This window comes from Aedes aegypti, chromosome 2 (genome assembly GCF_002204515.2).
Source record: "Aedes aegypti strain LVP_AGWG chromosome 2, AaegL5.0 Primary Assembly, whole genome shotgun sequence".
Taxonomy (NCBI): domain Eukaryota; kingdom Metazoa; phylum Arthropoda; class Insecta; order Diptera; family Culicidae; genus Aedes; species Aedes aegypti.
In genome coordinates, this window is record NC_035108.1 from 277530792 (window position 1) to 277546484 (window position 15693).

At 39.2% G+C, this 15693-nt stretch overlaps 1 protein-coding gene and 1 long non-coding RNA gene across 2 annotated transcripts; one reads left to right on the forward strand and one right to left on the reverse strand.

The window, feature by feature from the left end:
* Positions 1-2928, reverse strand: LOC5565249 (TBC1 domain family member 23). The gene is made up of 3 exons (XM_001649539.2): positions 2907-2928; positions 2633-2840; positions 1-2570 (listed from the first exon to the last, which is right to left on the reverse strand). The coding sequence occupies exons 2-3, from the start codon at positions 2647-2649 to the stop codon at positions 500-502; spliced, it is 2088 nt and encodes a 695-aa protein (XP_001649589.1). The 5' UTR covers positions 2650-2840; positions 2907-2928; the 3' UTR covers positions 1-499.
* An 8791-nt stretch (positions 2929-11719) lies between these two features.
* Positions 11720-12251, forward strand: LOC110675673. Its single transcript, XR_002499700.1, has 2 exons — positions 11720-12069; positions 12127-12251. It is a non-coding gene; the product is annotated as an uncharacterized LOC110675673 (long non-coding RNA).
* The last annotated feature ends 3442 nt before the right edge of the window (positions 12252-15693 follow it).

Sequence of the window (15693 nt, forward strand, 5' to 3'; positions counted from 1 at the left end):
TTCAGTTGTTTAGGTCTTTATTGAAGTCTCACTACAAGATTTATACAGAATTACTACAAAGCACTGTGCTGCCTTAACGAATCAAAATAATAAACACATCTAAGCTTCCGGTTATCTTTCATTAAATATAATAGAACTTTCTTGCTATCTGTTTAAAACTATAAAAATGATACCTGAAGATTCTTAAAGTATAAATAAAATTTCTAGAAAACACTGACAAGAAAAAACGTTCATTTGAAAGCATTGGGCATCTAGTTAAAATTAGGTTTTCAAGGTTCGTGGCGAAAAACCATAAAGAAGAGGAACAATAGTTAAAACGGTTATTTCATTTAGCATCAGTTTGCGTCGTAAAATGTTGTTTCTAAATTGTGTGATTTCTGATAAAACTTGTTCTAATCGGGTGAATATTCCATCATTGTTTGAAAGTGGATACTCGAAGTCAGTAACAATCTCCGGGACGGTTAACTATAGCGTTACAAGGTTGCAGGAGTGAGGGTTTCTACGTCTGCTTGATAATGTGCTTGGAAATCAATTCGGTCGCCTCGCTGGCATTCGGAATCAAGAAACGATCCATATCGGTGATGACCAGGTTCTCTTCCTCGGGGTAACCGTACTTGAAGGTGATCAAATCCCGGTGACGCTTTTTGGCGGTGATTTTGACGATCGATTGCAGCGGACGGCGAACAATGATGCGGGCCTTGTCCTTGCGATCGAGTTCCCTTAAGACGATGATATGGGACGCCGTTACGAGAAGGTAGCTGTCGTACATGTACCCGTTGAGGTGAACTTCTTGGCACTTGAAGTGACGAATTACGTCCGATTGTTTCAGATAGGATTGAATCGAGACAACGTCGTCGGGGGATTCACGATTGGGGAGCGGTTGTGGGGAGGGAAGATCGTTGGATGGGGGAAGGTCTTCGTCATCCTGATCCTCGCCAATGCTGAAGACCGGCGGTACGTTTCGGTAGCGTTTTCCATTGCGCTCAGTGCGAGACACGTGTTTCTCCGGAACGGGACCATTTGGGTTCGGATTGGAGATGTAGTCGATTAGCTTGCCCTTCACTTCAGCTGACTTCGACTTCATGACTGAGGAAAGTTTGCTAAACAGGTCAACGGTAGGTTTGCGCTCGGGACCTTCTGGTGCGTTGTTGTTTCGACGATTTTCCGGTTGCTTCACGCTGCCAGGGTTGGTGATGTTATTATTGTTAACGCTTTTGCCGTAAGGAAGTTGCTCTTTGTTGCAGACGAGACACTTCAACGGATCGTGGTCTTCCAAGCAATCAATCATGTTGTCCCCGAAGTATTCGTGAATCGCTTCGTAGCCTCCCGTCAACAGGGAGACATATTTTGTGTTCTTTTGGAGGAACGATGCTACAACCATGTGGGTATACTGATCTTCTTCAAGTCTGCCGGACCCGAGGAAGCAAAGATGCTCTCCACCAGCGTTGGAATTGGCTTCGATGGCATTTTTCTGGGATCTCAAAAGCCCTTGAACAGCTGTTTGGAAAGCGATAGGTTCTTGAAGCATCAGATTGCTGTCCAAATGGAATGCCGTCGAAAGATGTCCAGAATTGTATTGTTCAGCTGGGCGACAATCGACAAGGAAGAATCTGACCGCTTCTGGATTGGTGTTTTCACTGGACGCATTCTCAACGAGTTCATGGACAGAAACCGGCAAGCAGAGTGCTTGGGAAACGACGTTGGCTTCCGCGGCATTGCTCTGAGCGCCAAACAGGACTTGCAAAAGGTCACGTTTGAATGATGATGGAGTCTTCATCGAGTAGTATTGGGCCAATGAGCAAAAATCCATGACATCGTCTGCCTCAATGTTGCACGGCATATTGACTAGCATGCTCAGAAGTTCTTCTTTGGAGGCGCTCTTCATTGCGATTATTTGATCACGTCCGTTGATTAACACAATTAAACTAAGAAAGAATACTAGGAACGGATCCGACTGCTGGAAGTACAGGTCCCACATGGCCAAAACCACTTGCAGCGTGCAGGTCGAGGCAAATAACGTCTGGAACCAGCCCATAGCATAAGCATCCGGAGTAATCCGCTTCGTGTCCAAAATTGAGCACAATTCCGGATCATGATACTGTAACAGCAACCGGAATATATGAAACACGTTCCCATTCTTAACGCATCCTTTCGGAATATACGTATCTCGAAGGGACTCGAAAAGATTATAAGTATCAGACCGCAACAGCTTCAAGGACAGCAACGGCAACAGCAACTCTATCCATCCGTTATTCGACTCGTAAACTAGACTTCTATTCTTACAGTAGAACGTCAGAATCGATTCCAAATCGGCCACAACCGCCACCCGATCTTCCTCTTCGTTTCCCAACTTCTCGACAAAGCTGTGACAATCCTGCCTCAGTTTCGATTGAAACGGCAGATCGAATATCTCGTTGAACTGCATTAGCTGGTCCATTTTGTTCCTCACGTCCAAACAAACCTGCCAAACGTCCGGCCGCAGCGCATCCGGAATGGCCTTCCCTTCACATATCGCATAAACGTCATCCACAGTGCAATCATCCAGCAGTGCCGACTCCAGTTCAATCAACCTAAAACAAATATCAAACTCCTCCTTATCAGAGCTCACGGTATGATAACGCTTATTACTCACCACAGATTGTCATCCATCCTTTCTTCAAGGCAGATGCTTCCTCAAAGTAGAAAATTCCAGCGTAGCAAATTCCTAATCGTTGCCAAACACGACGGATGATTACAACAGCAGGCAGCAATCGACGGGAGACATTTTCCGCCTTTCAGGCTCCTTGAAACGTACCTACCATCAGCTTTACACAGCCCCAATTGAAGGATTATTGCACAACCTATCGAAACGAACGGTAAAGAATAGATTTTACGTACGAAATTGAATCCCTTTTGGATTTATTTACTTTCACTGCAGCTTGCCAGAGTTTATATACACAGAGTTGCGCGGAGAGACTTCTTTGAATGCTTGTTCTTCTTTGTCTTCGAAAACAGCCCCTATCTGTTTTGCTGGGCTGCTCGATAGGTAGACGGTTTGACAGTTCGATAGGTAGATTTGGTTTCACTCTTCGCGCAACTCTCCATTCATAGACTCTGCAGCTTGCGTATTCCTTTGCCAGCTCTTCGGGAATTTTTCGATTAGAGGTGACAGCTTCGCAGGTTGACGTTTCGTTCGTGTTGTTTTCGCACTGACAGCACTCGTGGACCACCGACAACATCCACGGAAAAAAGAAACGGAATTTCACGCTAGAAAATTTCCTCCCAACGCTCTACCTGGCAGTTCTCATTATTTGTTTATTCAAAAATAAAATAGTTTAGGGTAAATGTTGTAACCGTTCGACAAATTCGAGGATAGTTAACCGGCGATTTAAGCGCCACTCTCGCAATTGGAGAGACCGCCGGTCGATTTGGTTTGCCCGACTATTTAGACTTTTACCTCAGGGGTACTCGAACGGTCGCTGGCTCAAATTTGGAAAAAGAAACGCAATCTCTGAAAGGTAAAATGCTCCCACAACACGCTCAATCCCGCCTTAGACTCGTTCAACCCACTAAACTGAAGAACTTAAAACCTTTTAGGAGAAACCGAAGCAGCAACCTGAAAAAACTCGCAATTGAAGTGACCTTCCTTTAATTGCACGAAACGGTACGAAACTAAACCAAAAACTACTCGATTTTCTATTAATTACAAATTCAACAATTTATTCGGTTTCGGGTTGGACGGTTTGGGTGTCGTGCGACCCGGGGTTGATCTCCTTCTTTCGGTTTAGAGCCAACGTACCTCCGTACGGCCTCGCGTATGGCGCTCTGACCGTACGTGATGAAATGAACTCCTCCCCTAAGGTTCTGATCCGGAACGTGATGCGCAATTGGCGACGCAGTTCACGAACCGCGCTCTCGTTTAGCTTGGTCCGGGGTTGTAACGTTGGTGGACCGTCTACGACGATTAATTAGCGATCGTCGGGAATTTTCGCTCCTTTTTGCAAGGCGAAACACCACGCTCCGTTTGACTACCCCGAAGGGCGGGCCTTGGTGGTTGCACGGACTCGAAACAACGTCCTCGGACGGAAATGGTGGCCCGAAACGCCACGGGGACCGTATTCGACTTCGGTCGACACTCGAAAAACTCCAGCCTGTACCCAAAAAGCGCAGGGCGCTAGAAAGTCCAACGCGAAATTTATTTTAAAAACTAAATTTAGAAAACCGAGTTCATTGAAATTACCTTTTTGAGTCACAATTATAAATTTAACAGAACAGTTCGCGTTTGTCGGACACACCGACTCCGAAACGTTTCACTACCTTATAGAACAAACGAATAGATCAAAATTAGAACAAAGTACAAACGAAAAATCACTTCAATCACTCTCAATACCTTTTAGTTACAACGAATCTAACACACTTTAAATAAATTAGCTTTAAAATTGAACTACGAACTTCTGTACTCCAGCCGTTTAAGAAGCGAAATGAACGAGTCTACTTCTTTGGAGCAGACAAGAAACCTGCTCACATAAAGAGCCTATTCTTTCAAAAAATTGCGCCCAAACTAATTTGATATGGCGAGAGTTCGTGCCTTTGGTAAACGAACATGGCTAAAACGAAAATGAACACTACAAAGGTTTGCACATCACTACACATATCCCATACTGGGTGACGTCAATTTAGTACACTTAGTCTAGACACAAACCTTATCGAGAATATACGTAACACTGAGCTCAATCAAATTCAAATTCAGATGATTTTGCTTAAAAAGATAAAAACGTCAAAAGTTCACAAACTTTTTTATCATGTTTTTAACGGAAAAACGCAAAACGTTACAATGTTCCAATAGTGGAGGTACTAAGCACGGCTCAACTTCATTTAACCCCTCAAAATTCAAGTAGCGCAATGAATGTACATATTATTGTTGTAACGGGAAGTAACGACCTGAGACGAGACTCGCGAAGACGGTCTTCTTTTTCTGTGATTGCTTAGTGTTTTTCTTATTCCCCTTTGTGTTTATACCAATTATGCGCTGTCGTGAATTGCGCTCCGAAAGACACGGAGCAGCAGGAAGCAAAATGCTGTTCAAACCCTCACATGTACCTCTCAGCAAAAAATGATTGAGTTTGCATCACATCGAATCATAAATAGCCGTTTAAGTGAAATTTCATGCCAGCAAACGTAGGAGACATTGGCAATAATTAATCTTCTGCTTAGATTCATCAGCAACTTTGGAAAAAACTGCTCCGCCGACTGAGGTTGTTAATAACAGTTTACTTTGAACACAATACTTTTCACTTTTTCAGCCATAAAAACGGTGGGCTGCATTTGACGTTTCGTGGGAGGGGAATCTGGGCTGCATATGACGTTGATATTATTCCTCTTCGCGAGTCTCTCTCAGGTAACGACCATTCACTTAATGAGAAAATTTATTTCATCGCAGTAACCATCGAGATGACAGTGAGATCGCAGCAGGCTGTGCGCGCGGGTTGACGTGTTTTGTATTTGCTGCCACGTTTCATCTTGATTCTTCATATATTCGGCCGGTGAAAATTATTGATTAGGCGCAGCGGTTTGGTTTTATAATACGTGTTTATTGGTTAGTAGTTGGAATAGGAATGAAGAAGAAAAAGAAGACGTCACTTCCTCCATGGGTGCTTTGATCATGGACATGGACTTCCGGTTGCTTAGATCAACACCCCCGCTCAACCGAAGAGATTCAGCTTCTCCCGAAGATGTGCAAATGGTCCTGCTGGTAGGCCTTTGGTAAATATATCAGCAACTTGTTCTTTTGTAGATACATAAACTGGCCGAATAATCTTGTTCTGGATGCATTCTCGAATAAAGTGGAATCGAATATCCACATGCTTCATTCTTCGATGATCCCGAGGCTCCTCAGCAATTCGTATGCACGATTGATTGTCCTCAAATATTCTAGTCGGTTCGGAAATATCAACGCCAAATTCTTGTAGCACATTTCTGAGTAGTGTGTGATCCTTTTACCGTGACGCTTGCTCCTGCGGGGGCGGGTGAAGCGGTCAGACAGGATCAATCTTGTTACGCGCGCAGTGCAGTGGGGGGAAGAAAAGTGGCGTGATCCGCGAGATAATTTAGTAGTGTGTGATCCTTTGACCGTGACGCTTGCTCCTGCGGGGGTGGGTGAAGCAAACATGTTATGCGCGCAGTGCGGTGAAAAAGTGTATAGTATTTGGCGGTAAGCTCAGTGTGGCGACGGAAAAAAAGAGCATTACATCCAGGTAAAATCGTTCATTATTATTATTTACTCACCTATTACCATTTGAAACTAAATACGTGCCAGGGTCGAAAATTTAATTTTCGATTCGGGAAGTGTAAAAACATTTCATATATCCATTTGATATCTGGGTGTTTTTATGCGGGGCTTACTGTATATGAAAATGACCTCAGAATGTGTGTGTATTTACTGCCATTCTTGAAATGGGTCGTTGGAATTTCAGTAGAGCTATCACCTTTCATCTCCCGGGCTAAAATTGTCTGCAGATATAAAGATATCGAAGGGTATCAAATATACATGCATACAATTTTCTTCCATAAAAGCACTGCCGGTCAGTGGGAGATGGATTGTACACACACACACACACACACACACACACACACACACACAGTAACCATCGAGATGACAGTGAAAAATAATATCTCCACTATTGGTACACTGTTCCTTTAGTGGAGGTAAAATTTTAATTTGTGTTCCTTTAGTTGCGGTATCCGTTGTTTTCTTATGGGATCCTCCATTATAGGAACACTTTACCGCAACTATTGGAACAAGTGAGAATAGTTTATGCAGTTTTGGTGGTATTTCATCAATTTTGAAGTAATTTGAACGGTGTTTTCAGTTATTACGTGAATCAATAAGCCAATACGTCGATCGGCGGTTTCGGATCTGCAGCTAATTCAATTAAATCAGTATAAATGGCGCTACCGCAACTATAGGAACACCCACAACTAATGGATCACTTACCCTATACTACGGTCAGACTAGAGCTGATATATAAGCTCTCTTGATGCATATAAAATAACACTGGAACATCATTTGCATTGCCGTAGCTAGGATTTTTTTCTGGAGGGGGCCCAGCAAATACTTGTTTCACAGAAGTAATGTCGGTCGCAATAATCACGATTTTCACAAATTTCGTAGTTTTTACAGATTTGTATCGATTTCATTTATTTCTTATTTAGTCTCATTTCGCGGCATATCAGTGATATTTTTAATCGATACGAAAAAGATTCATTCAAAAATCTTCAAAGAATTCTAGCAAAAAGTTCACAAGGATTGTCTTTTGTGTTTCTTCTTTGATCTTTTCAGGTCATGTGCTTTGAAGAGTTTCCTCTGAGAATTCCTACAGGAATTTATTCAAGAACTCCTTTACTGCCGTTATACGCATAATTGTCCCATGTTACTTTTTGTGCATTTTGACTTTTTGTCATCAAACAGTTTATTTTTACGTATAATTTTAGAAAACACTTATCAAAAATTAACGTTGTTCGGAAAATCAATGAAAAGCAAGCCAAGTCAATTTGTCCCATTGTTGAATTTCCACGCATAACTGTCCCACTACTGTATTTCTACGCATAACTGTCACACTATACAATTCGCTGCGCTAATCTTGAACAAAATATTCAGTTGTGAGTTTTAAATTAGGTGGTATTTGTGAAAATCGTTACGTTGACTTTACATCCCATGTGGAATACAACCCGTTTTATGTGTTTGTATTATCGGGATGCATTCGTCATTCATGCGAGTCTGACGTCAAATTTGATTGAAATTTTCAATTTAATAATATTATTTCCCATCGGTTGTTCAATGAATTTCAGTTGAATTTTCAGGATCAATCACAATTTTTTTCAATTATTTTGAATCGCCGTCATCGATTAGAAATTCACCGTTATTTTGGATTCATCACGAGGAGTACTGACATAATCCCACTTGCAGAATCAGTAATTACTTTAATTTCAAGTCCATGGCTTGCGACAAATCAACTTCATAATTTAGCAAACCAAGTCCAAATAAAAATAGTTCAACCATTTTTGGATGACTTGGCCATGGTCCGAATACCGGTTCACTGGTGGAAGTGGCCATTATATTGACGAATCTGAAACCTGGCTCGCGACATATCAATTTTCATGAATTTGCAAATTAGGTCTGTGAAGATTAATAAATCCACTGAGGAAGAATCGCCCCAACGCGACTTACTCTGTTGACGTTCCAGTAGAGAAAGAGGCCGAGCAAACGATTGCTACGATGCCGTCGCTTCTCGAGGAGTAATTACAGCGTTGCCAATATTACTAGTGCAGTATACGCGTAGAGTTACCATAACGCCTATATGCTTGGAGTCACTAAATGTGTGGCACTGGGATTTCCATCTCCCACATCCTCCCTTTCCTCCGTAGTACAATATTGATTAGAATATAAAGGTACATATCACTTTTGGAATGTATCGCGAAAAAAAAAATCACATTTAGTTAGTTTAACAAAATCTTCTTACCTAATTGATAACAATCAGAGTTTGAACGACAGTTTTACGAAAGATGAGTACGAATGTTTCATCTCGGCTGCAATGATTTAATCAAAATGGGAACTTCCATTCGTTTGTTAACCTCCTTAGTGAAGGAAACAAGACGCCATCGTCGGTCAGCAACAAGCTTCCTTTTTTTCCTACTATAATATTGACTCGTCTTTCTCCAAATATCCTTACTTGATCCGACAGTGAAAGCCCTTACAAGGTTACAATTTCATCTAAACATAATTTCTTCGGAAGATATCTGATTACCAAGTTAGCGACGTATTATGTGCCTGAATTATTACTATTTGTTTCACACTTGGCGCGAGATCGCGGACCTGGTTTTGGCTGGATACTTCGTTGAACAATATGCCCCAAAAGGCCGCACATTGAATTATTCATCGGTTAATTAGGCTTGTTACTAAAGATGCGTTCCTTGGAGGATTTGATTGAACTGAAGCCATGGATCGTGATTCAGTAAAGTAATTGAAAATTATGGTATGTGGTTATTTCTTTTGTGACGACGCAGTTCAACAGCTTGGATCGACGTGGTGTTCGTAGCACGGGTGAAGTGGTCCACTTTTAGATCCTAAATCAAGATGCTTTGTGTCTTGCAGTAGCTAAAACAACATAAACTGTCTCATGAAGTTCGTGCGGCTCTCGTAATGTGTTGACTCCACAGGCCATTCAAAAAATTGAGTGCGAAGTAACTGCTTATGATCATCAGGATGATAATTGCAGCGCTAGACTTTTTCATCAAACGTACATGGAAGCGAACAAACACCTCGCCCTATTATTGATGCATGCCTAAATATGTATCGTGTTCTTCATGCTTCAGGAACCTGAATCATTTTTCGATATTTTGGACTAGTTTGCGGTAACGTACCGGATTTTACAGAATCTGACGCAGATTTCTTGGCCCGTAGCATTTGTTAGAATTTTTTTTGCCCACAGCCAGACACAGGAGCTTCTCCCTTAAAACGAAATCTATAGCGTTGCTGAATGAAGCAGTGATTTCAAAAGTTATCATACAGTATCGCCAGTTTACCGAAGTTTCGACAATTCATTGGCTGACGTTCTTTCTTGTCTTATAGATCCCTGTTTTGGGTTTCGGTCCACATTTCAACGATGGTTTTAGTCACATGCAAAAACTTTTCTTAAACACGACGTCAGCTAAATTGTACAACGTCATTTTTCATGCAAAGCACTTTCTCATCCATGGTTCTGTGCTGCGTGCTGTACACTCTTATTTTTTTTTGCTTTTCTGAGATTAACTATTCCCTAACCTAAAATCTACCTGTTCTATAAATACGAAATCTTAAATTTGTAATAAAGACAATTGCAGTAGTTTACTGCTTGTTTCATAAATTAAATTTTCCGAAAATAGCCATTTAGCATCGTGGAACAGGTAAAAAAATTGAAGTTATGTGTCTAAAATTAACCCTTCCACTGATTCGGTTAGATGTTCTTCATTATGGTCATCTGAAGAATATTCATCGTCACTCTGATGGCCACACATGTATTGTCCCGCTTCAGATATTCTATCACCGAAGGGAGAAGGCATGTTGAGAATTTGCTAATCTATTTGTATTCTTTTTGCAATGATACGACGTCGACGGAATTTCGTCGTCAATGTGTAATTTACTTAGAATGATTCAGATGATTGGAAAGTAAAACAACTAATACTGTTATACTCTATATTCACTCCGACGCGACATTTGCATAGCGACTCCTGGGAGCCATACGACAGCAAAACAACTCTGTTCTGTAGTGAGAATATTGCTAATCCATCAGTGCGACATTTGCGCTGTCCGACATGTAAATTCAAACGCAAAACACTCAGCTCTGTGATACGTGTTGATATGACATTTGCGTTACAGCTGTACGTCGCAAGAACAACGACATCAAAACAAATTCTTTCGATTCCGTCAGTGCACCATTTGCGAAATGTCTAAGAACATCAAACTGCAAAACAACAAGCACTGTGATACGCTTCTCTCTTTTCTCCCTAAGCGACAAGGCAATTGCGGAGTGGTTTTTAAGAACCGAACGACGGCAAAACATTCTTGCAACGGGGAATCGTCAGTGCGACATTTGTGCTGAATGGTAGGTACGAACCATTCCACCGCAAAACATTCAGCACTGTGATAAACTGTCCGACATGATGTAGCATTTGCACAGGAACTGCGAGGATCCGCTCCACGACAAAACAGTATCAACGCTCCGGATCTGAGATAGCAAAACAACATGCACTAGCATTATCCGAGGAAGTCATTTTTCCAATACATGTCACTTTTACGCATCACATTCTTCTACGCCATTTTCTCCTCGGCATCTTCTTGTAATTCACTCGCGGCAGCAAATACAAATTTCGATTTTAATTAACTACTTTTTTACTCAATGGGGCGATTCTTCTACCAATGGATTGACTGAAGAAAACAGTATTCCAGGAAAACAGACTTTTCATTACTTTGCTGAAGATTGGCAGGGAATCGCCATTGTGAAGATTAATAAATCCACTGAGGAAGAATCGCCCCAACGCGACTTACTCTGTTGACGTTCCAGTAGAGAAAGAGGCCGAGCAAACGATTGCTACGATGCCGTCGCTTCTCGAGGAGTAATTACAGCGTTGCCAATATTACTAGTGCAGTATACGCGTAGAGTTACCATAACGCCTATATGCTTGGAGTCACTAAATGCGTGGCACTGGGATTTCCATCTCCCACAAGGTCTACAGGTGGTTCAAATGTATTTGAATGACTTGACCACATGTCGGATTGTTCTGAATTCCCGGTTTCCTGGGGGAAATGGCCTCTAAACGGTCGGTTCTGAAACCTAGCTGGCAACATCAAACTTCATAAATTCACAAATTAAGGCTAAAAAAGGGTAATTCAAAGATTCCTGGATGACTTGATAACATGCCAGGTTGTTTTGGATACCCTGTTCCCCAGAAGAAGTAGCCATTATATTGGCGGTCTTGAGACCTATCTGGCGACATATCAAACTTGATGAAGTCAAGACGAAGTCATAGTCAAGTCAAAAGAAGAATAGGATGACCTGGCCACATACTGGGATATTCCGCATAGTTGGCTTTTCGGTGCAAGTTGCAAATATGTTGGTGGTTCTAAAACTTAATTTGCGATGTATCAAAAATATCATGATATGTATTGCAAACAAAATCCAAAGAAATGTCAAATCTACACACTCAAACAGACTTTATGAGTTCGGTAAATGAAATTACCGAAACTGATCTGTAATTCTCAAAAATACTGACGATTCGGTAATGGAGCAGCTTTTGACAGTGCGTCATAAGCAAAATTACTGAATTTCGGTAAGCTGTAGAATAAAATCACTGAAAATTTTGTAAATCTACGATATCACCGAAGTCTGTAAAATATTCCACTGACAAATCGGTAATCTATGAGTGAAATTACCGAGAGATCAGGTCCGTTCGAAACGTCAAAACAACACTTCTGCAATTCACCGGTGGAGTTTGATTTCATCTATCAAAACAAAAGTTTCAAACATTTGGATTTATTGCTGATATTACGTTAAGGTAAGTATAGCAAAATGTTAAGTTCGTATTGAATATACTATTTTAATTCATTTACAGCACATGTTCACACCCGTCTGCTGCCGCTGCTTTTTTGCAGCACTACACCAAAGGCTCACTATTACTGCTTCATCTTCTGCGTTTAATCGAAACCGACGTATGCAGCAGCGGCATGTCATTTCTCTCCAATAACAGAATTTCAACGACCATCCAGGTGATAATAGTGAATTGCAATGTAATTGCCAAGTTGGTATTGCATTTAACATGAAATAAAGTTGAGTTGAATATTACAATGTGTTTTTTCTTATTCTTGTTAAAAACAGCTTCGTGGGGAAACGTCGCTAATTCGAAGTTACAGTTATTTGGTAAAAAAATTACCGATTGTTCAGTAAATTTGACAGCTGCCATCCCAAACGCAAATTACGGATTGTTCGGTAATCTTTTCATTTACCGAATCGATTACCGACCGTTCAGCTTACCGACTTCGGTAATTTGTTCTAAGTGTGTATTTGTGTCGTGAATTTTGAGTTAAATATTTACTCGGCAGTTTAACCTTGAAATCGCAGATGAGTTTCTGTCAAGCCTGCAGCTGGAAGAGTCGATTTAGGAATTTATTATATCTTATAAACTCTTTTACTTACTCATCCACTCTTTATTTCACTAACTCATACATTTTTTCACTATCACACATACAGAAAACTTTGCTTTCCATCTCAAATTTGGAAACTATAAAATCTTTTTTTTTTCACTTCTCCACACGTGGCTCCGTATGGCTCATGTCACTTGAGCCTTCATTAGGTGCCTTAACATAGTCTTGAGGATATACGTCCTCTACATTCGGTACAATCTATACGTAAGAACGGTCATCCACTGCAGTATGTTTAGCACATAATTGGTCACTACTCTCAGTGGGACTGTTATGCGTAGAAATTCACCAAAAACCCCGTATTTCTAGGCATAACAGTCCCACTTTGAATTTCGTAGCTAAATTTACTTTATTCCCATAATACAAACGCTTGACTCTAATAAACACGCTATTCTTTATACTATTGTGAAGATTTCAATTCAATTTACCACACACCTGGTCAATACGAGGCCTAAATGTGTTAAAATCTTTAAACGCGTTTTTCTCGATTGCATATTTTGGAACATGGGACAATTATGCGTATAACGGCAGTTTACTTGTTTTTATTGAGTTCGTCCTGGAATTCCCCAAGAGATTCATTCTCAGACTTTTTGATCTAATCAGAAAACTTTTCGAAGAATCTCTATCGAACTGCTTAAAAAATCGTTTGAAGAATTCCGCTTGAGAATGCATTACATATTCTTTTAATAATTTCTCCTGGAAGGTCCTCTAGGTACATATTGTATTTAAATTCCAATTGTTAGTTTAAAGTGTCCTCCTATTTTCATTGATAATTTGTTAAGGATTTCTAATGATTTCTCCAAAATATAGAAAAAAAATGGATTCTCACCAAAAACTACTTCACAATCACCAAATAAGGAATCGTTTCACGAATTCTTCAGAGAGTTCGCCAACAGTTTTTCCATCTTTCCTTTTGAGTTTCTTTCTAAGGTTTCTCCACAGAATTTTTTGGAAAAATCGTAGTAAAATTATCCAGACATCCTGCAAAAAAAATTAATTGACTCTCCCAGGTGTTACTTCAAGGATTCCTAGCAATATTCCACAAACATTTCATGAGCACTTCAAAAGAATTTAATTGGAAAATGTTATTCATGATTGCTCAGAGAAGCTCTCCGCGATTATCTAAAATCAAAGTGCAGCATCTAGCATTTCTTTAAAAGTCTCTTGAAAATTTGCATTTGTTTTTGTATTTTTTCAAAAATTCCTAACTAAGCAATACTTCCAAAAACTTTTCCGTGAAAATAATTGAAAATTCACGAGTAATTTCTTAGAGAATATTTCTTGTAGATTTATCTGAAAAAATACCAAAGATTCATCTAAGCTTCCAGAGCTTTTTTTTTTCTTAAAACCGCACTAACGATTCTTTTGGGATTTTAATTGAAGAAATTTTTCATCTTATTCACTAAGCACTTGCAATTCAATCTTAATTTTCTAAAAAAAAATCTCCAGAAGTTCCATCAAGTATTCTTTCAGGTTCTTGAAATAACTCATTTTTTTGCGAATATAAATCTTAGGACTCTTCCATAAAAAAAAACATAAAAAATTAAACACTCTCCATTTTTTGGGTCAAAAACTACTCCTGGAATAACTTAATATTTTTTAGGGATTGCTTAATGAATTCCTCTATGAATCACTCCACATCAGATTTCTAATGAAACGAAAGGTTTGAAATAACTTTGTTGGTAAGTTTTGAAATAATTGCAGCTTAAATATAATTTGGAAAAAAACATTCAATTTCTGTCGTAAAATTTAAGAATTTCTGAAACATGTTAACAATGTACATCACAGAAAAGCTTAAGTGGTTCTTATAGGATTTACTACATAAAATCGTGTTCTTTTTCGACGTCTTTTATAATAGAAAATAATCCGTGTAAAACGTAGGGAATTTTTACTAAAAGTATTTGTAACTAAAATCTTATATAATATTTAGTATGAACTCTAAAGATTCATGATACTATGGTGAAAATATTGATGTTGAAACCATTTTGTCCAACCTCTAGAATTTCCAAACAAACTTTTTTGAAGGTTTTATTATCGACTATTTTTTAGTACTGTAGAATTTTAACGCAAAAATGTATGATTCTTTTTTAAATCTTAGTGGAAACTTTTGCATTACTTTGAAAATTTGTTGAGGAATTCCTAATGGATTTTCAGGAATCAGAAATCATTCGCATAAAAATTCTGTAATTTTTCAAAACTTGCATAATTTACCTTTTTGAGATTCTTTTAAACGTTGCTCTTTGGAGTGTGGACAGATTTTTGTACGAGGTTCCTCAAAGCGTTATGCGAAGGATGGAGAAACAACAAGATGTTGAAGCAAGTCGAACAATAGGTGGGCAATGGTACAATGAAAGATAGTTTATAATATTTTCTCTACATGTAAACTACACGATAGTGAAAAGTTATCTAATGAATTAACAAATAAAACAAATTTCTAAAGGTCCATCAGAATCTTCTTTAGAAATTATCCTTAAAAGCTATCCTTCCTTGATTTATGGTTTTCTAGAATTCTGCCAGAAAGCCTTTAGAAATTCCGCTTTTGTATCGCACAAAAATTCGAACCAAGAACCAATTTCTAAAGAAGTATTTTAAGGAAAATAAATAAAAATTTTGTTTATGAATATCTTAATAAATTTTTCCCTTCCCCCTTTTGCTACTGACTCTTCTATCGCTATGCTAATTTCGGAAGCAAAATTCTCCTGGGGGTTTTCAACAAATTTCCTCAAAATTTTCGTGGGCAAGAAATTTTTTTTTTCCAATTCTTGTATTATCCGGAGATTTGAACCAAAATTTATAAAAAACAGAAAATTTGGAAATATTTCTTAAGGACTTTTGATGGAATTTGCGGAAGAATTTGTAATATTTTTTTTGGGAAAAGCAATTCAAAGAAGAATTTGTAATAGAACTTTCAGCAAAATATCTCTGAATTAGATTTGACAGAATTAATGATTTTTTGGAGGAATTGCGAGAGAAAACTGAAC